The sequence below is a fragment of the Chrysemys picta genome, chromosome 7 (assembly GCF_011386835.1).
Source record: "Chrysemys picta bellii isolate R12L10 chromosome 7, ASM1138683v2, whole genome shotgun sequence".
NCBI lineage: Eukaryota > Metazoa > Chordata > Testudines > Emydidae > Chrysemys > Chrysemys picta.
In genome coordinates this window covers 61,302,306-61,329,006 of record NC_088797.1, presented here as the reverse complement: position 1 = coordinate 61,329,006, position 26,701 = coordinate 61,302,306, and the positions used below count along the sequence as shown (strand labels likewise).

The 26,701-nt window shown below is 45.3% G+C and overlaps 1 protein-coding gene across 2 annotated transcripts in view; it reads right to left on the bottom strand.

Annotated features, from left to right (window-relative positions):
* The window catches only part of WDFY4 (WDFY family member 4), a 253,577-nt gene that overhangs the window by 165,711 nt on the left and 61,165 nt on the right, over nucleotides 1-26,701 (bottom strand). For both annotated transcript variants that reach the window (XM_005307318.4, XM_042856108.2), the window contains exons 11-14: nucleotides 24,087-24,277; nucleotides 20,069-20,682; nucleotides 12,319-12,412; nucleotides 681-895 (exon numbers count right to left, since the gene is read on the bottom strand). In XM_005307318.4, the coding sequence (XP_005307375.2) occupies nucleotides 681-895; nucleotides 12,319-12,412; nucleotides 20,069-20,682; nucleotides 24,087-24,277 (1,114 nt within the window). The remainder of the gene's footprint in view (nucleotides 1-680; nucleotides 896-12,318; nucleotides 12,413-20,068; nucleotides 20,683-24,086; nucleotides 24,278-26,701) is intronic.

Sequence of the window (26,701 nt, the reverse complement as noted above, 5' to 3'; positions counted from 1 at the left end):
GCTACAATATGCAGACAAAGTTCCACAGTGCCATGAGAAAAGCTGAATTTCCAGCCAGACCAGAAGGAGGAAGCTTTAGAAATCTCACAAGAAAACGATCTACAGCTCAGCTTTGGACAAGATGTTCAGAGAATCTGGACAAATTTGTGGTGCGCATTCAAACCCAGCCTGCACTCCACTCCTTCCAAAGCCCACTCTATACTAGCCTTTGTTAGCTTTAATGGAGACTGTGCGGTCTATTGCTGTGAGTAGGAGACTGAGAAATATGACTCCAGGTTCTACCCCTAGGTCTATCTTTGACAGTGTGTGCGACTGTGGGAAAATCACTGCGTCTCTTTGCGCCTCAGTTTCCACATCTGAAAAACATGAAAATAATCCTTTCCTCCCAGGCGTACTGCAGTTCTTTAATTAACTAACATCTGTCAACTGTTTTGAGATCCCTGGGTGGAAGGTTCTACAGAAACACAAAGAATTACTATCCTAGATCCCAGTTCAGCAATTTACTCAAGCATGTCCCTAACTTTAAGCCTGTGAGGGGTCCCAACTGGGACTTAATGCCCCTGGTGAAGTGCCTTGCTGAATCACAGTGCTAGTTTGCGTTAGTCCATTTCCTTACTGGATCCACAGCCCTAGTGCAGAAAGACATTGTGAAACCACTCTGCTAAATACAGATCCGGTACCTTAATACATCTGGCTCAATGGATTGTGAGGCGAGCTTCTCAAAAATCCTGATGAGAGGCAGGTGCAATGGGTGGCTGTCATTGTTCAGAGCATGTTGACAGGAGGTTATGATGGTGCTCAGCAAGCCGGATGCGCACATCACCTGACGGCTCTTCTCCGATTTCACCAAGGACTGGACGTGATCGGCCACAGCGCATTGGATTTCCTGGGAAAGCTGAAACAAAGAGAGGGCTGGTGTCAGTGTGCCTGAGACCCTAACTCCACAGGCTGGCTCCATGAAGATACTTGATTTCAATGGGCTCCGGATAGCTACAGAGGTCCACCCATGAGCAGCAGCTTGCAGGATCGGCGTCTACAGCTACCCCAATGCTGCTTTGATTAAATGCATTAGTGGCTGTGCCATAAAATTCAGCATCAGGAGAGCCCAGCCATCTTCTCCCATCTGACTACTACTCAGTCATCTGTGGCCAAGCTCTCTTGTAGCAACGCCACGTTTGTGAAGGGACTAGGAGAGCAGTCAGTCAGTTCCCCTGTATAAGGCAGAGACAACACCACTTGCTCTCTCACGTTACACAGGGCCTGATCCAGCAAAGCATGTAAGCACATGCTTAACTTCAAGCACACGGGCAGTCACATTGATGGAACCTACTCAGTGCTTTAGAAACAACCATGAATTAAGGCCTTGATCCACTAAAAATCTTCAGCACATGCTTAACTTTAAGCACCGCTTAAGTGCTTTGCTGAATGGAGGCCTTCAATTGTTCTTACGCACTTTTTAAAAACTGAACTTGTGTTGATTTTTAAAGCAGCTTGTAGGCCAGCCAGGATGTAGGAAGACCCAGAGACCCAAATGGACTTTGCAGGAGTAACTGTATATAGTCTATATCACCATAAATCTTTGTAAGATTGGGGCATTTCTCACAGGAGAAGCATTTGGATGTGTTAAATATTGTTGAAGGAAATAGTTAATACAAACTTTACTTAGTAAAGAATTACAGATGATGACCTGTCCGATGGCATCAGACATGCAGAAAGTGTTGCTGATGTCCACATTCTGGGCTTGATTTTGCAATGTTAATTGGAAATAACTCCACCAGGTCCACTAGACTGGTATAACACTGGTATAAGTAAGAGGAGAGTCACATCTTTGACCAATGTAGGCTAGATTCTGAAGAGCTCAGGGCTGGAATTTGACATGTTCAATGCCCACTGTCAGGGCCTGATATTCAAAAGAGCTCTGCTCCCATTTAGGCATCCTAAATTAGGGTCAGATTTTCAAAAGTGCTGAGCAACTGCAACCTTAATGGCCAGATTTTCAAGACAGCTCCCAGCACCCAATATGCAGAGCTTTCTGGACAATCTGGCCCCTTATTTTGGTGTCTCCATGGAAATTAAGCTCTTTAGAAATCTAGCTCTAAATCTCCTTTATTTATTCTTTTATCTTTATACAAGCAGAAACGTATATTCTCTCACTACACTTATAAGACCCCTTCCAGATCCAATACACATTTCTCTTCTTCTAGCAAGAGGATTGGGTGAGCTGTTGAAATGAATGTCTAGTTTAGAACTCTTTTATATGTTTATTGCCGTTATTTCACTTACTCTTCCACTGGATGAAAAAAATTATTATTTACAATCTGCGTAAAGTTGAAAAAAAATAAAAAAAGATACAGATCTTGGCTAAGTGAAACTATAGGTTTACTCCAAAATAAATCCAATAGAACCATAATGGAGTACAAAAAAATTGATCGTTCTCATTATCACAGCAGTGCTGTCAATACTGAGATTGCCTTGTTTTGAATAAAATGTGCTGTTTTCAGGAATATTAGTTCCAGTAAAATGGTTTTTTAGTGAAAATGTTAATGGTGGCAGGAAACCAGTCTACATTTCCCCATAGACATGGATTGATTTTCCTAACACATATTACTTGCACCATGAGTCAAGGAACTGGAGGTTCAATTAGAATGCAGCAGGGCTCACAGCTCTGCATCAGATTAGAGTCTGAGGGCAAAATGTCATCTAGTAATTTGCCCAACATTCTTAAGTAGTCCCAGCTTCCTCCTTCTAACAGTCCATTGCTTCAAAACTTGGTAGTTGAATTTCTCTCCCTTCCAAATGATGTTGGTTTGTTAGGGGACAGACAAATGCCTCAAAAGGTTCAAAGTGTGGATTCATTTCGACAGGATACGGTCCCCTTGGGCTTAAAAATGAGATAGGCATAGACCCACAAAACAACAAATAAATCTTGCACTCCCCTAGCACCTCTCATTGAAGGAACTTAAAGCCCTTTGCACACATTCATTGATGTAACTTCCCAACACACCCTTGAGGGAGGTACTACTTGATGCTATATCTCATTGATGCACTTATAGAGGGATTTTCAAAAGCAGCTATGGTGCCTAACTCCCTTGGAAATTATTGAGAGTTAAGCACCTGGCACACTTTGACAATCCCATTTATAGACTCATAGACTTTAAAGGTCAGAAGGGACCATTATGATCATCTAGTCTGACCTCCCGCATGATGCAGGCCACAAAAGCTGACCCACCCCCTTTCCCTTGTAGGAACCTAACGTGCTGACTTTCAATGAGACGTGGGCTCCTAAGTCACTTACATGCTTTTGAAAATGTTACCCAGAGCGAGTAAGTCACACCAAGCCAGGGCTGACAGAATTGGGACGAGAACCCAGAACTTGAGTCCCCTGTTGCAGCCATGAGACACAGTCCGTCTCTAGCACAACAGCTTACTAATTAGGAGCTTACTCATTGGCATTAATGAGTAAGAAATGCCTGAGTGAATGCTTGCAGAACTGGGCTCTGTCATGCCACAGTACAACTGAAGCCATATGTTATGGCTTGCAGCATCCATGTGTGGTGAGAAGGGGGAGTGGGAAGTAGGCACTATGAATTGAATTGTACATATTACGCTTACATATGGAGACAAAGATGGCTTGTCTGACTTCTTTGGATGAACCATTTCTACTGTGCTTTTTCACCATGTGCTCCTGGGGCTCTCTTTTTCTGTTCCAGAGGTTCCTGCACCCAGCAAGGTTCATGAGAAGTTCTGGAGTGAGCTTTTAAAGAAATGGCCTGGCTTGCACCACAGCTTCAGAGTATAGATCAGCACTGAGATAAGGGCTGCTGGGACTGCCTCGCAGACATGCCACCTTGTATTCAATCTCATGCTGTAAGCGGGAGTCAGGGCTAGGATGAAAGGTGTCTCTTTGTGCCGCAGGTAATTCCTGTTGGGGAATGAGTAGATGATGCCCCCCAAATCAGCACCAAACCAGGCTGGTACTAAGGATGCTAGAGGTGCTGTCTTTTAGAAGAGATGTACAACTAGGGACTTAACCATTAGTAATCAAGGCACTCAAAGCCCCTTGGAAAGTTAAGGGTAGAGGTATTAATCCTGGGGTCTCATCCAAAGTCCAACTTATTGAATTACATTCTGCTTCGCTAACATCCTCCTGCAGACTCGGGGTGAATACTGTATTTTCCATGTTGTGTTCTAAGTTCTTGTGTAGTGCTGTGCCATCAGAACTCTGAGTCTGGCCTGAGAGGTGGATTGTAGTGATCCCGATGGACAGTCAATAAAGCCTGGTAGGATCTTTCTGGATGAAAGGCGCAGCAGAAAGAGAACATTTCTGCATAATTTGCTAGGGTTTCTTGGAAGATTCCATAGTTGGAGCCTGATTTTTAAGCAAATGTACATTTCTGAGAGTTTGGGCGATTCCAGAGAATTTGGATATTTTTTCTGGAGGAGTGTGAAGAGCACATTACACTGCCCCAGGGTAAGAGCAGCACAGTGAGATGATGTGCAGACAGGCTGCAGGTTTTTTGTTCTGTTACAATCGGGACAGCATCTGCACAGAGAATCTCACGTTAAGTCAATCCTGCAGCCCTCCAGATGCTATGACATCTTTTCATGGACATCTCTCAAAGCCAGACAAGTCAGCTGGGTCAGCTCTCCTCCTTTCAGGGTAAAGCCTGCGGGGGGGTGGGGGGGTGCTCGGGGGAAGATTTGGCTCCCAGCTCCCCAAAACAGGCTGCAGGACCTGCCCCCACACCCTGCAGATCTCCCCCATCCCATGCATCTGTCCAGCTCTGTGCCCCAGGCACATCTCCCTGCAGGCCCTGGCAGTGCAGCACCCAAGGAGGAATAGAACCCTGACTTCAGATGCCTTGCGGACCCCTTCAGAGTGTATTACCGTAAGCTAAGGAATGCTTGTGTCATTAACAGAGATGATGATGTGCCTCCACCCAGACTGTCTCACCACCCCCACCCCCTCGGCACACACACAGAGATCCCAGGCCAAGAGAAGAGTCTTGATGGACTCCAAAGAAATTGTGCTATGACAGCAGCTGGTCCCCTTTTCCACATGGGAGGGGAGATATCTACCCCTTAGCATCCCCACCCCACTAACTGTGTCTGGCAATCCTAGAAAATTCATCCGCTCAGTAAGAACAGGAAGATACCCTGATACATGGCAGCCAGGTGGGTAGGCACAGGAGTGCCGCAAGCTTTTTTGCCGCCCTAGGCGGCGGAAGGTCCCGCCCCCGAAATGCCTCCCCCGACAGAGGCGGCGGAAGGTCCTGCACCTTCTTCTTTTTAAAAAGACTGTATTGTCTAGTGGAGACAGCACTAGAGTAGGAGCTAGGAGAGCGGAGTTCTAGTCTTTGCTCTGTCATTACTGTGCAGGTCACTTCCTCTCTTTGGGCTTCCATTTCCCCCACTCCCCTTTGTCTTGTCTATTTAGATTATGAACCCTCTAGGGGCAGAGACTATCTATTACTGTGTGTGTATAGACTATAGCAGAATAGGTGCCGATCTTGGTTGTGGGCCTTTAGGTGCTACTGTAATATACGCAATAATAATAAATGCTTATGGGAAGAGAAGTGTCAAATATCAAAACAATATCTCATGAACATGAATGTGGTGAATTATGATATTGCCACAACTTTATAAGCAGCAATTCACGACTTGGGGAGTGCAGTTGTGCAGTTTTTTGTGAAGTGCCCTGCTATGAACGTTAGCAACAAGAGCAAACCATTTAGTTATGATTAAATCAAGGACTACATCCAAGGCAAAGTAGTGAGAAAAGGCCTAAAAGCAGCATCACTGGGTAAGATGCAAGTAGGTATTAAAACAATCACTGTCTGCCTCTCTGGACCTCAGTATGCTTGGAGCGTGCGAGTCAGCACAATCTTTTGATAATGCACAGCCTTCTTCCTCTATCCATACAATTGAGTCACACACAAGCTCCCAAATACAACCTGATCACGAGAGAGACCTGCTAAAGGTAACTGCAGCACAAACAGAAAACTGGGCCAAGCTCAGACTATGGTGATAAGCCTAACTTGCAAGATTAATTAAATGATGAACTGTGTGACAGGTTTTGAATGGAGTCAACTCCTAAGTCCCCCTCCACCCCCAGTCATTACTGAATGACTCTACAAACTGATCACGAGGAACATTCAGCACAGAAATATATTTTTAAAAGTGGTGTTGCCCCTAGGCAATACATTCTTTGTACTTCCTGGTTCACTGACAAGAGCTCGGAATGCATCTTTCTGTGAGGTCACAAAGACCAGGCTCGGCAGTGACACTTCTGGCATCTGAAAGGCTTCGTCCTGGAAAATCATCCAGAAAGCAGGAAATGCCAAGATAACTTTAAAGAGGAGATGCAATTGTAAAAGTTCAATATAAATATCCTTCTGTGGCAAATGCCCTGTGCCACAAAGCTTGCTTAGAGGAGACGGTAAGTAAGTTTATTTTGCCATTAGCTTTCCAAATAGGCATCAATTTCATTTTGACACTGATGATTTTGCATTTAAGGAAAGAGAATATTTGCTTTGCATAAATATGGTCATTACAATGAATGCACCGTTTGCAAAAGCACCAGGGCTGAGTGTTCACATGAGTGATGCTCGATAAATTTCCTTTAAAGACTCAAACAGCACCTCTGCCTTTTTTTTTTTTGAAGGGCTTTTAGCAAATTTTCATATGTCTCATTTGACATCCAAATGTTTTTTTAATTGCCAGTAGAGATGGCTGCAACACACAACCACAGATCTATTCTCACCAGCTGTTAATTGTCATTCTGGTCAGGTCAGAAGAAAAGGCTGCCAGTGTGAGATCGAGTCTCCTGTCTGTCTTGCTACTTATTACCACTCTCAGAACATTGACACGCTCAGAGTTACTTCAGCACATCACTGCTTGGGTCTGATAAAGGTCACCAAGAAGCAGCAAATCCAACTGGGAATGGATCCTATTTCCTTAGGTCAGAATCAGAACGCATTAATGTTTATTGAGTTCCACTAATGCTTCTGCAGAGCAGCGCTTGCTAGTTCCCTGCTTTGGTGAAATGGAAGGATTTGTATATGAAGCTGGACTGATTCCTTCAGGAAGATAACTCCATGCTCCATCCCAAAATGTCTTTACGCAGCATTCAGACTAGCAAAGTGGTGCTCAGTGCCCACCCATTGTCCATCCCTGCTGTTGAAGAACATGCTGTTCAACTAAGCCCCAAACTCTGGGCCAAAAACCTTTCTCCCAGACCTTTGTGGTGGATCCTGACTGACATTTATTCTCCTTACACACAGGCTCCTACCTCTGGGAAAGCTGAACATCGGAGTCAAGATCCACTGCGGAGCTATCAGAGGAGAGTTTTGCCTTCTGTCATCTTCTCGCCTTCAGATGTGCCTCGTGTGACAAAGCGCAAACGCTACCAGCACACATTGCCAGCCAGCTGTAAGAGCCTCCGTGGCAGAGAGAGCCCAGTGCTGTTCCACTGAACTCAGTGGGAGCCCTTTCACTGATTTCAGCAGGAGAGGAATTGGGCGCAGGGAGCATATGCCACAACACGACCATGATATAGGATTAGGGTTAGGGACTGAAAAATGCAACCTGCCATCTCCATTCCTTGCTGCAGCTGCTTCCTGGGCTGTCAGGCACAGAACACATAGTGAGCCAAGCGCAAGGGTTCTTTCCTTGTTTGGAAGCAGAAATGAAGGCAGCATTCATACAGACAAACACATGCCAAAACCCATTCCCCTTCTGGCAGGTAGGATGCTGCCCATGTACAGGACGGATACCCTATGTACATGGAGCCCACTGTTGGAAAGGTCCAACCATAAAACATTCCCAGCCACCTCCAACACAACTACCAAGCCAGTGTATGGATGGGAAGAAAAGAACAGCTGACATGCTGTGTCCAGTGTGATGTGCACATACAATGCCACAGCCCCCTGCTGGCTTTTCAAGAGGTTTCCTCATTTCCCTTCTATCTGTAGGGTGACCAGACAGCAAGTGTGAAAAATCGGGACGGGGGTGGGGGGTAATAGGAGTCTATATAAGAAAAAGAACCAAAACTGGGACTGTCCCTATAAAATCAGGACATCTGGTCACCCTATCTATCTGCTACCACTCTACCACCACAGGGAGTTATTTATCTGTCACTGATCCTTGAGCTACAGCTTTTGCACAAGACCATGACCCCCGCTGCCTGAGTAGCTCGCCACTCCGCCAGTGGGCTCCCAGCACTGTTCAATACCAGAAATGTGTCAGAGGCTGGCACCAGAAAGCTGACACAGCCATGGCAGAGTTTCAATCTATTGTGTCTCACCCATCACCAGTGAAGCTCGGGAGACTACATCATAATCGTGGGTGGTGCTAGGAGACAGAAAAACCTCAGAAGCACTAGCTGCTAGTTCAGCTTATATGCAGAACAAATTTAGCCCAGAAATCACAGTGAGAATAAAATATGGAGATTCACACAATCAACTTCACAGAGTTCATCTTCAGATTATAATGAGACTTCAAATCACATCTATTACGGAAGGCAGCATGTTCTACTGGACAGAAGCAGAGGACTCAGAGACACAGGTTCTATTCTTGTCTGTGTTGCTGATGTGACCTGGGCTAGTCACTTTACTTCTCTATGCTTCTATTTACCCTCCCACCCTTTCTTGCGTCTGTTTAGATTGCAAGCATTTGGGGACAGGGACTGCCTCTTACTATCTGTGTACAATGGGGCTCTGATCTCCATTGTTATAATACTAAATAAATTATAAATAAATAAATAATTACAACTGCTACTGATTCCTTATCAAATGAGAGAAGGGGGAAAGAAGAAAAGAGAAGGGAAGGAAAGATTAATAGATTCAAGTACGTTACTGAGACTGATAGAATTTGTTTCCCAGCTCTTCATATTTTTAATAACACTGCCATCTACTGAAAGTCTGTGGGGTTTTCATTTTCCCTGCCTCATCCAGCAGAGCTGCAGAGCCAGCTCTGATACCGCGACTTCCCTGACAGCTCCTCTCTCACATCCAATTAACTGTTCTACTTGTTTTTCAGAAATTAATTACAGTAATTGTCAAAATTTTAATAGCAGCTGGCTTGGCTTGCAATGAAGAGTCAAGAAACAGCAGCAGTTAATTACACTCCCACCTTCCAGAGATGCTGATGAGGAATCTGGTTTTATTCCAAACCTCCCGTTTATCTGCTAGTTGAATCAAATATTTCAGAAAAGGCAGCAGACATACACTGGATAATTTGCTCGTTCGGTCAGGGTGCATGTGGGGAGAGCCCGAGAAAGGAAATTGTCACCTGAGCAGATTCCTAGTTGTGATCAAGCTAACGGAGTGCCAATTTCCTGTTAATTGCTGCACCAGTCTGTAACTGCTAGGAAGAGTCCAGGGCTTGATCCTGATCTTACGTATACCATAATTGCCCTGGTATCACCCCACTGGCTTAAGCGATTGACATCATTGTAACCGAGAGCAGAATTGAGCTCCAGGACTGTAAATAGAAAAATGCATCATGCATTGCTGCAGATACCAGGGAAAGTGCTGATCCCAAGTGTTGGCCCAAACAACAGCTGCTGTGTGGTACATGCACAAGATGCACTGCAGAGAGGGTGAGGTGCGGGAAGCCCATTCCCTCTCATGTGGGCTCTTGGGTCCTAGGAGCATGATGCGGAGTAGGGAGTACCTACCCAGATGGGGCATATCTGGATTGAGAAAAGCACCTCCCTGGTTTCTGCTGTGTGCTAGCCAATGAGTGAGAGAATTTTAGCCCAATCCATGGAGCAGAGCTCACAGTGGTCACTAGTGCGCATACTGCCCCCAGAGCACTATGCCCACCACTGGCATCTGCAGACAGTGGCAAGTGAGAGGCTGCAGGAGGGAAGCGTTTGTAGTTAGCACCAGGAGATCAGTCTGTGTGCACATGGCTGGAATGCCAAGTTGCAGCACCTCTGTAAATAAGTGCTTTATTAAAGAGTCCATGTCGTTTGCATGAAACAGACATGCCTCCTGGGGCACGCACAGGAGTGCCACACCGTTTTCCTTTTCCCAGCACAATCCCCCTAGGGAGCCTGCAAAGAGATCCCCATACCATAGGCCCTTACTCTCTCTCTCTCTCTCACACACCCCGAACCTGTGAAGTCAGTGGCAGAGCAGCTGTCCATATATGCAGCCCACTTTGCTAGATCAGGCCCTTAATTCCGCCCTTTATATGTTCTTAACTGAAAACAGTCACATGCTTTTAAAGCAGCAGCATCGACACCCACCAAGATAGATACTTCTTAGCAATTAATGACCAACCGGGCGAGGACCTGAGATCTCAACTCCTCCAACTAATAACAATTGCTATTATTATATATTATTTGTATTATGGTAGCACAGTGGAGCCCTGGCCTGTAAGCGCCCGCCCCTTTATATTAGGAACTAGTGGCTCAGAAGCATTCAGCACCCACTGTTGGAGCCAGACAGTCCAGAGAATTGAGCTCAGTGGGTGCTGAGATCCTGAAAACCAGGCCCTGAGCTCTTTGGAAAATCCACCCTCAGGACTCAATCCAAGGCCACTACAGATCAGATGTGCCTGGAGGAAATTGATTCGCCTCAAAAGGAGGAAGAACAGGGAGATAACTGTGTGGTACTTTGCTAGTAGAACTTGGTAAAGGTGTTTGGAGAAGATAAGATCCAAGTCTGTTGTCCCAGACTCAGCTGAATCACACCCAGCCCTTTCCTGGGCCATGGAATGGTGCCCTTCCATTTTTCCCCCTCCCACCATGTGATTCTGCACTCCCTGGCTCCTGGCAGGATGGCAGCAAGAATTCCAGAATTCTACAGCAGAGGCAGATCTTGCTGTATTTCCCCTCAGCCTAACCCAGGAAGTCCTGGAGTTTTGAATATGGCCTTGTAACACAGCTGACCTCAGCTCCACAAAGAGGCATTATCCAAAAACCTTCTTGCCCATCTCTGTCTGCCACCCTCTCCATTAAACTTCCACACTGCAATCACATCAGTCTTGTGAACAAAACAGTCAAAGACAGCCAGTAGTTGGATGGGTGTTGCAGAAAGAGAGGAAGGAGAGGCCAGTGGTGAGGGCACTACCATTGGATACAGGAGACATGGGTTCTATTCATGCTCTGCCACAGATTTTAAGTTTGACCTATGACCTTGTCACTTACTCCCGGTGACTCAATTTCCCAATCTGTCAAATGGGGATAACAGCACTTCCCTACCACACAGGGGGTGTGAGAGTGAATACATTAGCTACATTGAAGCTAAAATAGTCCAGTGATGGGGGCTATAAAAGATAAGAAAGGATTAATTCAGGAGGGGATGCTTTTGGGTGAGATGTAACCCTGAAGTCCAATGCAAATCGGAAGTCCCTCCTGCTTTAACCAACCCCTGTCCCTTGCCCCCTTCTTTGAAATTTGTGGCTTTGTTTGCACCGGCTAAAGAAAGAGCATGAATCCACACGCTCCTGAACACACCGGGCTGTTTACAATCCAAATTGGACAAGAGCCGGGTCTCTGATCATTGTTCATTTGATGGCAGTTAGAGACCCACTCATCTGAAAAGCAGAGTTATTAGCCCCAGCTGTCCTGGACAAAGTGGGTGCCTTCTTCCAACTCTACCTCAATCCCCCCTGCATTTACCAACAGATTTGATGTTCTTCCTGTACTAAACTGTTCTGTAAGCTGCTGTGCCTCTGTTAAACAGCAGCTATATGCCGCCACAGAGGTGGCTGCATTTTAGTGGTGACTGAAGTAATCCTCGAGCATAACCAGCCCCATTTTACAATTGGCACTGGGGACACAGAGGGACCGATCCCTCCCTGTCTCCATTCTTGCTCTGGGAGGGAAATAAATTGTTGCTGACCAGAGGGTGCAGGTTATTCCCCCATCCTCTTGCACCTGATCAGATATTCTGGCTAGCTAGTAGAGGGAATAGAACTAAGGCTCCACCCAGCCACCCTCTTATTTACTGCAGGGAGTATCCAGAGAGCAGCAGGGGCTGTGTTCTGCACCAGATCAAAACCCAATGGCACAGTCTAGCCGATGTGAGAGATCCTTTAATGTGAATGGTGCAATATAAATGCAAGTTTTTATCAACCCACAGGGCACCACTTTCCTAAATGTAAAGCCCCATTAATCCCTTGAAAAAGAGCTCTTCTATTCTTCTTGCCCTGATGAGCACAATGAACGATGGGCTATTTCTCTGTTAGTTATCTGGACTGATTTCAGTGATGCTGGTGTACAGGAGTGAATGGTACTTACAGCATGGGCCAGGTCAAAGGGGTGGAGGAAAGACGGCTCAAAGCACCATCTAGATGGAGATTTACCTCAGGGTGTTCCTCCTTGTAGAGCTTTGGAAGCAGCCTCACCATGACACAGACAGCACCTGGATGTATAATGGCACAGTTTCCCCCTTCCAACCTGCAGGAAACAGATGAGGAGAGACTGTAACAGCATTGCTGACAAGGTCACACACGGTGAGCCAGTTCCCCAGTGGACAACCGCATTGTTCATTGCTTGCATTGACCAGATTCAGGTGCTAAAAGTAAACCAATGGACCAGCAACCTGTGACAGCCAGAAACAGAAACACCACCAAGATGCACCCGAAAGGTACAACCAAAGCTCAAATCTGACTTTGTGGATCATGACCCTAAAGACACCCAGGTGTGTAGAGCCATTTTTCAAATGACTCTGACTTGAAGAATTTGCTCCATAAAGAGTAAACTGCAAAAAGTCTCTGACGCCTCCAGAGCCAGTGCCACATTCTCTGTTACTTGAGATCCAAGATCACAACCTAGGATCCAGCACTGAGCAAGATCTCTAGGATTCCCCAAACCAAGAGCAGCAAGTGGGGAAGGTACAGAGTGTGAATAAAATCAGAATGGCTTCCTGTGCAACCAAACCCTTCCCCAAACATCAAACCAACTCAGAACCTGCCTAGAGGGGGAGAAAGAGTTTGTGGTTATTTACTTTTCTCCACCATTTTTCATTTTTGCCACATGCCTCTGCCCATTCAGGGAGAGGAAAATGAAGCATCAAAATCCACAGGGAAGTCTGCTCACACCACGTTAATGGCTAGAAGAAGGACATTCTGGTAACGTGATGAGAGAGCTGCTTTTTCATGAGATTTCTAGCTCAGGCTTTGCAGGCTCAGGATGTTTGGAGAAGCACACAAATTTCTAGCTGAACCAAAGCTCCAGCCAGCTGAAAGATGTGGGCTGTACGGTATTATCAGATACACTGTTCTTTCCAATAGATCCTGGTGAAGGAAACTCAGATAGTGTCTGACAGTGCTAATTGGATGTGAAAAATAAAACAGCAAGCACTATCACACTGTGTAAAACAGGAAGAATAAATAACAGGATAGGAATAAAAAAGGCCTTTATAATGAAACTAAAAGAGAATAATGTCTGTAATAAACACCTGTTTGCCATTTCCAGGAGCCAATGCTAACAGATCAGTGCAAAGTGACTAACGTGGGACACTGCCCCACAGTGACCAATGACTATTACTGCACCCTCAAGGCAAATACTGTCTTATTAAATAGTGCTTGCAGAAAAAAATTACTTGTTTGTTATTCTTTAAGCTTAATGAGTCAAATTCAGCTCCAGTGCAAATGGCTGCAATTCCACTGATTTCACATCTACACCAAGGAGGAATGTGGCTCCGATGTTTGATGGCTAAACAAGCAAGGAGGCATGTTTTTTTTAAACAAACACAAAGTTTGGGTGAAATCCTGGCCCCACTGACATCAAGGGCAAAACTCCTGTTAAATTCAATGGGGCCTGGATTCCATTATTTGTAGTTTTCACTCTTTAGCGGTGTTTGTTCAGCCAAATTCATCTGCTGCATAAGGCTGTTGAAATCAAGGGAATTCGTTACACCAGGGAGAAAGTGAGCCCCTTGTGTTTGGGGATGTTATGACACCGAACACGTCAGCAAACTGCAGAAGAGACATCAAGCAGTGTCACCAGCTATCACCATTCTATCAATATGTGGTGCCTTTCTTAAAGCCCCAGCTCCTGGAGTCTTGTGATTACATGAGAAACTCAGCTTTCATTTAAAAAAGAAAGACGTTTCTAGCCCTCATGGTTGCAGAGAAAATCTGGAAAACCAGCCCCTGTTAGGCTCAAACACTAGGAGGTAAATAAAAAGAGCCAAATTCATGATTTTTAAAAATGTTAAGCCTCTCGATTTTTAGAGGCTGACTTATGATTTCTGAATGCTTTGGGTTGACAATGCCGTCCAAGTGCCCAGCCAGTGCCATAATTATGGATGGGCTAGAGCACAAAGAAGAACCAGTTTGAATCTCTGCCTATCCCTGAACTGCACATTCAAGGTCTGCATACAACCCCCACTCCCCATGATCTTCCTATGGGCCCCACCCCCTTCGTTCCCCACGATCATCCAAGAGACCTGTTGTGATTATTGGACTTACAAAGTTACCCTAAGCTCAGCTGTAAAAAGTACATGAACGTTCATAAGATGTTACAATAACCATGAAAAATAGGTCAAGTTATTTTCAGTAAATGACTATTGTAATAGGTGCAACAAAACCAGATGGAGAAACTGTACAAGTCCAATGAAAACGGCTACTGATATAAGTCAAGCACTGTGGTGAGATCATATCTGGTAAAAAAAATAAAATTTGGGAACAAAGTTATTATGCCAAGCCGGGCCTTATGGAAATGGTTTTAATTGGTGGACAAAATAATGAGGACATAATATTCCACCCCTTTTACTCCTTTTTGGGGTTCTTAAGAAGAGACTTTGAAGGGTAAAAAAAAAGGATTCATCTCCCCTCCCCTCCTGCCCCCCCAGCTCGTCCCCCGACCTGCCAGCACTGAAACTCATCTCGACCCTTCTAAGGGACTTTCTTCCTGACAGGAAGCCGGCTGGCCTTGCTCTTGCTTAATGAACTTTGTTTTCACCTGTGAGTGCTGAAAGTCATCACATTAGGACATCCACTCCTCAGCCCATCAGTGGGGAGATCGAATTACCAGCACCACAAAGGCTCCTGAGATCAATGTTCCCTCTAATTTTTGACAGGCTGTGTGCACAAAAAATGTCTTCTGTGCAAATTTTTGTGCTTCTGTGCAAATTTTTCTGCGTGCAGTGTTTCGCCGTGTGCACGGTGTTTAGGATCTGTGTGTGCGCGCACACATGCACAGCTTAGAGGGAACAGTGCCTGAGATCCTATATTATATTCCCTTCCCTTGTTGTGTGACTTTCTCACCCAGCTGTTTCTTTCCTCCTATCCTCTCTCACTCTCTTGGCTTTTCATCGAATCCTGAAGTCAACTATTCTGTGTTCATCCAAACCTGCCTCGTCTAAGGAGAAAGAATCCAACCAGACCGTAACTAACCAGGGTTGAAAGCTGCAGGTGTCATGGTGAACTTGCCAGCCAAAGCATCCACTCATAACTAACCAGGGGTCCAGAGTTCCAAAAACATCAACACAAGCCGTATTTCTCCCATCTTTTCTATCCTGTCTCTCCTTCTCCTTGGGTTTGTCTGCTTGTTAAGAGCAGGATAAGTGAATGTCCTCTACACAACAGGGTGGAATAAAATTAACCCTTTGCTTTTCATCAAGGGAAAGTTGTTCTGAAAATAAAAGACTCTGATATTCTGACTCCAAAAGGAAACAGATTTTGAGAAGGTCTGACTACGTTTGTTTTGCACAACCACTCACCAAAGTTTCAACTTCATGTGTTAAATCAATAAAGTTTCAATCTGAATGAAAGCTTTTTGGGTGTTTGCCACGTAAACAAGGAAAATCAAGCACTCTGTTTAAAAACAACCCCGAACCGTAGGGTTGCCCTGGAGTCTCCAGGAATTAAAGATTAATCTTTAATTAAAGATTATGTCACGGGATAAAACCGCCAAGAATGCTTCCACCAAACTTGATAACCCTACCTGCCTATCACTGTTTAACCTTGGACAGTGAAAGGGTTTATAAACACCTTTAACTCTTTAGGTCTTTCAGAGCAATTTCAGTACAACACCTACCTACCTCCCCCATGATCTTCCAATAGGCCTCAGGCCATCTCCTCTCTCCCCAATGATCTTCCAAAAGGCCCCATCTCCCTGCCTGCCATACTCCAATAGGCCACAGCTCCCTCCCCACTACTATCCTGTGAAAGGCCCTGTCTCCCTCTCTCCACTGCATGGCCCTGACCGAGACCATCCGGTGCCATCACATTGTTGATCCCAAATCCAATCGGGAGGCGCCGCTATTTAAAACTAATACAGAGGGGGTGCTGGGGACAAAAGCGAGCTGCCCTGTTGAAGCTGAAGAGCCATTAAGCACAGTGAGTCTATGGAAAGGCAGTTGCTGCCGCCATTCTGCAGCAGGGGGCAATCTGGTTCCCAGAGATCAGCCTCCATTAAAACAGCTTGCAGCAAAATATTCTTTCTAATCACAGGAATGCAAGAGGGAGAGCGCCCGTCTGTCATACAAATCACTTTAGGCATTTGCACTGGAGCCAGAAACCCCCCTCATCTTCTCACAGGCCATAGCCAGTGGATGGAACTGGGGAGTGGTTTCAAAGGAGTTTGTCCTCACTCAAAGAGGCTGCACTTCCGATGAGATTGAAGAGCCCAATCCTGCATGGCCCTGCACCCTGTATAATCATTTACAGTAGGGCAAAGCAGGCATGAAGTACTACCAGATCAGAATAGCAGGATTTCACACCCACTGGGCACACAGGGAAGTGACTGCACAAGTCACCAAGCCCTTGGACTTCATCCCCTCCTTTCCCCAGGCACCTACTTTTCACTAACTTTTCAGTACTCGCCTGCAGGTTGGGGCCACGCATGATTGTTGCACATTGGTTCCCACTATACAGGGCCAGCTCCAGGCACCAGTTAAGGAAGCAGGTGCCTGGGGCGGCCAATAGAAAGGGACGGCACTCCATCTGTTATTGGGGCGGCACATCCCGGTCTGCGGCGGCAATTCAGCGGCGGGTCCCTCAGTCCCTCTCTTCCTCTTCGGCGGCAACTCAATCGGGTTTTTCTTTTTTCTCTCTCTTTTTTTTCCCCCCCCCCACTGCTTGGGGCGGCAAAAAAGCTGGAGCCGGTCCGGCCACTATAGACCTGCCCGGCCTAGTAGAGCACCGGGGGCTGCAGCCTCTCACAGGGGGAAGTGTGAAGAGGGAGAAGCAGCTAAGGGGAAGCTGCAGGTTATCAGGAAAGCCAACCGTGTGCACTGGATTTCCCATGTCTATTTGCAGAGCATTCAATTCTGAGGCCTAGGCAGTGGCAGTGAAAGCTTCCCCATGCTCTTTGCAAGCCTCCTGGCTGCTGAGCTCAGCTCCCTCCTCTGCTGATGCCTCTGGTTAACATGGGTCTGCTTATGTCTCCAGGCGTCATCCCCTCAGGGCACAACGGGGCTCAAAAAGCTGAGGCACCCAAAATCAGAGGCCACTTGTATCTGACTGATCCAGCCTGAATCCCATAATACAACCCCATAGTTCCTGACTCAGTCCCTGGGAGGCAGTACTAGAGAGGGGTCCAAGTAGGGCTTTGCCCTGGGGCACTTCTCAGGCCTAGTATCCTGGAGTAAGCATTCTAGTCCTTCACTCTCATAAGGGAACCTAAGTACAGGCTGGTGGGTCTCATTGGGAAAAATATGTCATCTGTGATATCAGGGCGGGGGACGGGGGACTGTCCATTGTCCTGCTGTCATCCAGCCAGAGCTGTTACCTCATGCCTCCTGGTTGCCAGTCACTCCTCCTGTCCCCTGCTGCTGCCAGTCCCTGCTTGGCTCTCCGCTTCTCACCCAGCCTCTGCCCCAGCTCAGCCCGCTGCCCAGCCTGAGCAAGCCCCCTGCCTACTGACCCAGGTCCCTCCAAGTTTCTCCTGGGCCAGGGGAAGAACACTAGTGAATGTGCATATTTGCCACAGCATTTCATCTGAACTAGCTAGCCATCCCCAGTGGAGAAGCAGGGCATTCAGTAAGCATCTCTTGTGATCTGCTTTGAAGCCATTCTGACAGCTGGCCAAGGAAAACTACAAGGATTTTTTCACATGGCTTCAGATAATGCACAGATGAATCACGGAGGGCCAAATGCTGAGGTGCTAACCCAGTTTGCATTTAGCATTTACTCGACCAAGATTCCTATTAACTTCAACAAGCATTTCCTATGAGACAGGACGTCAAGGTTCGGCCTTTAAATGCGACTTAGTCATTTTCCTTATTTAAAGATAGCTGGAGATGCCTCCATGGTGACATGGTCAGCTCTGTAATCCCTTGCCGCTTGGATTCTAGCTCCAAGCAGAAATACAGTGGATAGTATGTATAGTAAGAGGAGGCCCTGAGATATAAACATTGGTATCAGAGGCCCAGTATGAGGCCTAAGGCCTGAACTAAAGTAATGGTCAAGACTTTGCTAACATAAAGCAAAGTTAAGCTGTGAGCCAGAGGCAGGCCCTGCTCACAGAAGCTGGCAAGGAAAGGGCTGATGCTGCAAAAAGAGACATACCTAAAAGGTACTGGACACCAGATATCAGAACATTCGCATACTTGTACATTCCACACACAACAAAGAACAGGCTGACCCATCCCAATGACAGGGCCAAAAGGGGAATAGGATGGATAGTGTTGTTTTGTTTGAACCAACATGTACAAGGTGAGAGGCGGCACCTTGCTACATAGAGGGGTTGTACCTTGCTGCGTTGGGGGGTTGCATCTCAATACGTCAGGAGTGATGTGTAACTTGTTCATATCTGTGTATAAGAATGCATCCCTGAGTGGATATCTTTGTCCAGCCTAGGGGGCAGTGGAAAGTCCCCCCACTGACTGAGCTGAGTCCATTGTCAGGGAGCACATAAGTACTGGCTAGCCACACCTTAGCAGCATCTTGGACTTCGTTTGCCAAGGAAAGCTGCAGACTGTGTTTCTCTTCGACAATAAACCTGGCCGATGTGCCTTCATACCTTACTAGAGTCTGTGGTCATTGGGGGTTCTCTCGGGGTCTGCTGTGTCAGCTATCTGCGCAGAGCTGGGGCAGCACACAGAGGGAACACACGCACGCAGCCGATTGATATCAACATTGAACAAAGCAGAGCACCACACCGGGAGCATCTGACGACAATATGTAAGAGCACAGGGGGACCCGAGCTGCAGCCAGGGACACAGAAAACTGCCAGAGATTTCCCCTGTCTCTTAAGGGAAGAAATGTAAACGTTGCAGGAAGGCACTACTTAATAAAAGATACCCAGAACTGACCTTCCAAGTGCTGCGGAAATCTCCCAGCCTTCCCTGAATGTCTTCCCTGACCTTCTTGCCTTGATATATATAATGAGGCAGACAGCATGGCTGCTTCCTTCTTCATTTTTCCAGTACAGGGCATTTGAAATAAATAGTGATTTAGGCCTATTTACATTGCACCCAGTGACTGGAAGCAATCTTCTATCCCATTGCAGGAGCCAATATTGATTTGGGTGGTTTTGAGCAGAGGCTAAAAAATAGTTTTCAAATTCCAGTGACCTATAGCCTCTCTCTGGTACTTGATCAAAGAGACAGGATCACTCTGAAAGCTCACCCAGTATATAATCCAGACCCCAGGGATAAGCCAAAAAGCTCTCATAGCCCCTTGTCCCACTGAACCAAACAATTGTGTGCAGTTCTGTAGCCCTCTTGGTCCCAGGATATTACAGAGGCAAGGTGGATGAGGACATATCTTTTATTGGGCCAACCTCTGTTGGCAAAAGAGACAAGCTTGTCCCTACTTTGTCCCTCTGAAGTCAAACACTGACATTTATGCTGCAATGTTTGCAGTCATTCACCTTTTATAAAGTGTCATTGTCTGCCTGCTAGAGCACAGGCCTGGGAGTGTGGACTCCTCAGCTTGATTCCTGACCCTCTCACTGACTCAGTGTGTGACCTGGGGCAAGTCACACCATCTCTGGGCCTGGGTTTATGACCACTCTCCCTGTAAAATGGGGGGGCTTTGTCAGGCTTATTTCACTACTACATGTAAAATACTGTTGGCTCCTCAGTGACACCAGAAAACACCCAAGTATTACTGCTCTTGGATGCTGGGGTCTTTCTATAATAAAGAATCAAAGACCTACCTGTCTTCAGGGTCTGCCCATGCCCTGTAGTCGGAGGCAGCTAATTTATTCTCCAGTGGTTTGAAGCTAGTACCATGCTCCTCCTGTTGATCTAGTCGTCCCTTCTGAACATCCCATGGTGGTTCTTCTGCAGCAGGCTTTATCTCCAGGAAGCAGCTGTCCAGATGCAGGGTCCCTTTGATCATATGGTCAAGGAAACTCAGAATCCGTATGCAGCTCTTGAGCCATGCTGGGAAAGGTTCTGACGAGTACAAGGCTGCATTCAAGAACTCTGCAAACGTCCTTCCTTTCTCAAGCTGCACGGGGACTTGCTGCCTCTCCTGTATCCAGAAGCAGCCGAGTGAGCCGAGATCCTCCGCCAGCTTCTCAAAGAAACCATTCCTTTGGAAGAAGTCACTGTTGATGGGGTCCAGGTGCAGAGCAGCGGCTATCCCCTGAAGCGTGTACAAAACAAGCTCCAGGATGAGGCTGTGCCCCGTAGCTGCCCACGCCCCTGACGGCGGGTCCTGCAACGCACCTTCCATGTCAGAGAGAAGGGACAGGAGTCCATTGAATCCACTGCATGTTCTGAAAGCCGAATGGCACTTGGGGTTCTCCAGGATCCTCAGGAGAGACTGCGGCATCAGAGAGAAGGGAGACAAGCAAGCGTTTAACCTCAAGTTGGACTAGACAATGCTCTCAGAATTTTGATTTCACTGACATTTCAATTGTTGATCAAAAATGCGGGGGAGAGGAGGAATGACATTTTTGCAAAACTTTCTTGCCTGTTTTTCAACCACCTCAAACATCAGCGAATTTAACATGTTTTCCGAAGCCATCTATGCAGCCAGCCCTGCGACTCGGGGATGGTGCTTACAAGGCTCCAAGCCAGCGGGCAAAATTCCAGTCCTAAACACTGCCTGTTGCTACCCTGTTTGGCCAAAGCAGAGACCAGGAGTAGCCAACTTCCAGGGGAAGGGAGACTTCATACTGCTCTTACAGGGAACTCTAGGTCAACAGGACTGGAAGAGGTGCCCCCACTGCTTGCCCCTGCAGCCAGAGTATATCTGTTTTACTGAGGGGGGCAGCTGCACACATCACCTCCTGACTCATAAAGACCCCCTGATGAGGTGGGGAGGGTTGGCAAGGTGCCCCAGAGCAGTGGGGCTTGGAGTGAATACCCAACAGAGATGCATAAGGCAGTTCACCCCATCTCTGAGCTATCACTTCAGGTTGTCTGCAGATGCAGGCAGAGCTCACCACAGCAGAGACATTGCTCATGGTTGTGAGCTTTTCTTCATAACCAGGAGGGCTAGAAACCTACTTTGTCTAAAGTGAGAGCTGAGATTTCAGCGTAATCTCCTCACTCAAGGAGAAAGGCTATACACGTGGGCCCACAGTGCCTAGGCCTTAAACCAGCCCGAAGCATTCCACATACCTTAGAGCAGAGATTATTTTAAAATAGTTTAAGCAAAACTCCTAGAGGCTGATGGGACTTTTCCAACAGAGTCTACCAACGGCTACAACCAATGTATTGAAAAATATTCCACATTCAATTGGCACGGATAGAGTGACCATACAGAGCCATAATGTCTCATCAGGTGTTAACCAGAACCCATTCTGCTCAAAACCAGCAACATAACAGGGTCCAAAAGATATTGCAGAGAGTAGGTTCTTCTAGCACTAAACTAGCAATAACAGTTTCCTGTCTCCTAGGGACAAACTTAGTTAATGCTTGTACAGCATTTTGGAGACAAAAAGCACTGAGGGTCTGATCCAAAGGCCACACATGTCAGTAGGAATCTTTCAGTGATTTCAATGAACTTTTTATCAGGCTATAAATGAGTGCTATGTATCACTGCATGTATTTAAAACCTAAACCATTCCACTGTAAGTCAGAGATACTTTGGACCTGATTCGGGCCTCACTTACCCTGGAATAATCTGAGTGTAAAAATCCATGAAAGAAGAATGAGGCCCAGTATATTTGCATCTAACCCATCCCTAACTTTTCCTCCTTGTGCAATTTATTAAATGCAGAAGCCACAAGAGATAAACAGGGGTAACACACTTGGGATTTGGGTTTGTCTCTTGCTACTTCGAAGAGCACTAAACCTTATGTTGGCTGAGAGTCATACAGAAAAGCCTCTCAAGTCGAATGAGAGGCTTAATTCCAAATCCACTGAAGAGAAGCATTTCTATCATAAATATCTCTCTATAACAGGAGCTATTACTATGAGAAAGGGCTTGCCAGAACTGTAGGAAGGGGGACTTTATTACTGTCATTCAATTTCGCATGATAATGTATCAAACCAGGCAGAGACTCCTGAACAGGGAGTAAATTTAATAAGTTGGAGTTGAAGTTATCAGGATGGCTTTGACACATTTCAGGAAAGGTCAGCAGTAACAACATTTTCTCCGGCTCTAACTCGGTTACAATTTAATCGCCTATGAGTTAGTATTCCTCTGTCTTGAATCTATACAACTGGATGCCTGCTGGAAACCCCTAACTCAGTTATAGCTAACAGAATTTATTTCACATTCCATTATTTGTTATTCCTCATAATTGTCCACATGCCACTCTGGAATACGGGAGAGCTAATCACATTTGGGCTCACAGTTTAACAGCTAAATATATATTAGCAAATCAATCTGAATTTGTGCATAACACAATCACAGTCCCAAAGGGCACAGATAAGAAATTCATTTGCTTACATTATGTTTTAACACGGTTATCATTTGTCAGAATTAGACATCAAAGCTGCATTTGTTCTCATATCAGTTCGGGAGCTGCACTTAACTTCTCCACAAACTACAGCAAAAGTTTGTTTGCTCAGGTCAGAGCAATGGGCTATGTCCCCTGGTTTGTCAGATTGTTTTAATGAGCACAGTTACTGTACTACAAAGACTAACTGCTGCATTAGCAGCTAAGAGGGGACTTCAAATAAAGCCAGCTAATGAGTGTGGAATGCAATCCCAGATTAATGCTCACAATGCTGCTGCTTTCTAGTTTGCCAACCAAGGGCCTAATCTAGAGTAAATCATTGGGATTCTTTCCATTTACTTTACTGGATTTTTTATCAGGCCCTCTAAGAATGCATTAGAGAATATGAGTACATTTCTTTCCATCCCCTTTATCACCTTCTCTCCAACTGAAACCAGATCCTTTTCTGATTTACACTGGTATATGTGAGCGATGACCTCATTGAGGTCAATGGAGTTACACCTCTGCAAATGAAACCTGAATCAAGCCATTTGTTTCATCCCCACACCCAACTCAGCGGCTACCTTTACCCTCTTCTACTTTCTCTCACTTCCTCTTTGTAAATCTCAGCTTCCTCTCCCATCTGTCTCTCTTTTCTCCTAGCTGTACTCAATGAAATTAATAGGCAGCAGGTTTAAAACAAATAAAAGGAAGTTCTTCTTCACGCAGCGCACAGTCAACTTGTGGAACTCCTTACCTAAGGAGGTTGTGAAGGCTAGGACTATAACAGAGTTTAAAAGAGAACTGGATAAATTCATGGTGGTTAAATCCATTAATGGCTATTAGCCAGGACGGGTAAGGAATGGTGTCCCTAGCCTCTGTCTGTCAGAGGGTGGAGATGGATGGCAGGAGAGAGATCACTTGATCATTGCCTGTTAGGTTCACTCCCTCTGGGGCACCTGGCATTGGCCACTGTCAGTTGACAGGATACTGGGCTAGATGGACCTTTGGTCTGACCCGGTAAGGCCTTTCTTATGTTCTTATGTTCTCCTTCTGCCGTAACTGTACTCAATAGTATGTAAACTGCAATTCTGTAGCTGTTATTTCTCTGTTATCCATCTATTTTAACTCTCTAAAGCATTTTGCAAGACATTAGGGAGTGGCTGTTCACACACCAATGATTAAAACATTCAGTGACTAGCACCCAAACAACCTTAACTCTGCCCCTGCATTTGATTTCACTTTCCTGCTAGTAATTAGGTTGGGAGCCACCAGTCATCTAAACCACACATATTCAGAGCAGACGACGAAGCAAATGGGAAGCAATGTTAATCACCTTCAGCAGGTCCAGTTTCAGGTACAGCTCCCCTTGAGTGGAAGAGCAGAGGGCCCCAATAATTATGCTCATGTACTCTTCGGTGTTGATGACTGATAGCTGCTCCAAGATACAGAGGGTGTCACTTCGGTAGCACTCATCATCCAGAAATATCTTGATGTACGGTACCATCCCATAATCTTTTATAACAACTGGAATCAATCAGATGCCATTTGTTAGTTAAACCATGCTCACTTATATGGGCACCAATTAATGTCCAATCACATTATGGTTTTGAACACAAAGACAAATTTTCCATGTCAACTGTGCACTATCACAAGGCTCTAATTGCACACACCTAGTGTGTGTGTGTGCAAGTATCCAGTTTGTGTGCACAAATCAGTTAGTAGTGCCAGCACATAGCCGGTCTAGTGTCTAAGTGGATATGTAGATACCTGGAAACAGGTACCATGTAAGAAAATCCAGTAGAATGGATGGCTGTGTTATTTTCCCCAGTCTACAACTAAGTCATTGTATAAATCATCCCAGGTATCACTACAGAGTAGGTGACTAGGGACAAATTAGGGATTATTGGGGGAGGGGCTCACTCATACAAGATATGTATGTCTTTAAAATATTTCCTTCTTGGCATCTAGTGAATAGAGCACTAGACTAGGACTCAGGAGACCTGGGTTCTATTCCTGACTCAGCTGATTGGTGACTTTAGGCAGGTCACTTAATCTCTCTGTGCCTCAGTTTCTCCTCCCATCCTTTGACTGATTTGCCTATTTAGACCAAGATTTTACAGGCAGGGCCTATTGCTCAGTGTTTGTACAGTACCTAGCACAATGGGGCCCAGATCTCAGCTGGGGCATGCAAGCACTACTGTAATATAATTAAACATGTTGTAACAATGTCTGAACTATTAAGAGAAACTCAAAAGGAAACGAATCTTTAAAATGAAGAGGAAGTTTTCCTCTTGGCCTAGTGGATTATGGGGGTTTTCATGCTGCTGCTCTGAAGTATGTAATAATGTAATGAAATTTAACATCCTTGGGAGGGGGGATACCAAAGAAGCCCCCACCACAGTAGCATTTAAGTTCAAAAAGGGGAACTTTACAAAAATGAGGAAGCTAGTTAAAGGAAAATTAAAAGGAACATTCACAAGAATGAAATGCTGGCAAGCTGCATGGAAACTTTTTAAAAACACCATCATAGAGGTTCACATTAAATGTATATCCCAAATTTAAAAAAAATTGTAAGAGGATAAAAAAAATGTCACCATGGCTGGACAACCGAATAAAAGAAGTGGTTAGAGGCAAAAAGGCATCCTTTAAAATTGGAAGTCAAATCCTACTGAGGAAAACAAAGGAGCATAAACTCCGGGAAGTCAAGTGTGAAAGTATAATCAGGCAGGCCAAAAAAGAATTTGAAAAGCAACTAGCAAAAGACAAAAAACTAAACAGCAAAAAAAAAAAAATTAAGTACATCAGAATCAGGAAGCCTGCCAAACAATCAGTGGGGCCACTGGAGGCTCAAGGTGCTAAAGGAGCACTCAAGGAAGACAAGGACATTGTGGAGAAGCTAAATGAATTGTTTGCATCCGTCTTCACTGAAGAGGATGTGAGGGAGGTTCCCATACCTGAGCCATTCCCTTTAGGTGACATATCTGAAGAACTGTCCCAGATTGAGGTGTCAGAAGAGGAGATTTTGGAAGAAATTGATAAACTAAACAGTAGTGAGTCACCAGGACCAGATGGTATTCACCCAAGAGTTCTGAAGGGCCTCAAATGTGAAATTACAGAACTACTAACTTGTATATAATGTAGCACTTAAATCAGTGTCTGTACCAGATGACTGGAGGATAACTATTGTAATGTGGATTTTTTTAAAAGGCTCCAGAGGCGATTCTGGCAATTAGAGGCCAGTTAGCCTAATTTCAGAACCAGACAAATTGGTTGAAACTATAGTAAAGAACAGATTTATCAGATACATAGATTAACACAATTTCTTGAGGAAGAGTCAACATGACTTTTGTAAAGGCAAATCATGCCTCACCAATCTATTAGAATCCTTTGTGAGGGTAAAGAAATATGTGGACAAGGGTGATCCAGTGAACATAGTGTACTTGGATTTTCAGAGAGCCTTTGACAAGGTCCCTCACCAAAGGCTCTTAAGCCAAATAAGCAGTCATGGAAATAGAGGGAAGTTCCTCTCATAAATCAGTAACTGGTTAAAAGACCGGAAATAAAGGGCAGGAATAAATGGACAGTTTTCACAGTGCAGACATAGATACAAGTGTCTCCCAAGAATATGTACTGGAACCAGTGCTGTTCAATATATTCATAAATGATCTGGAAAAATGGGTAAACAGTGAGGTGGCAAAGTTTGGATACAATACAAAATTACTCAAGATAATTAAGTCCAAAGCAGACTGTGAAGAGTTATAAAGTGATCTCACAAAACTGGATGACTAGGCAACAAAATGGCAGATGAAATTCAATGTTGATAAATTCCAAGTAGTATACATTGGAAAACATAATCCCAATTATAAATACAAAATGATGAGTTCTAAACTAGCTTTTACCACTCAAGAAAGAGATCTTGGAGTCATTGTGGATAGTTCTCTGAAAACA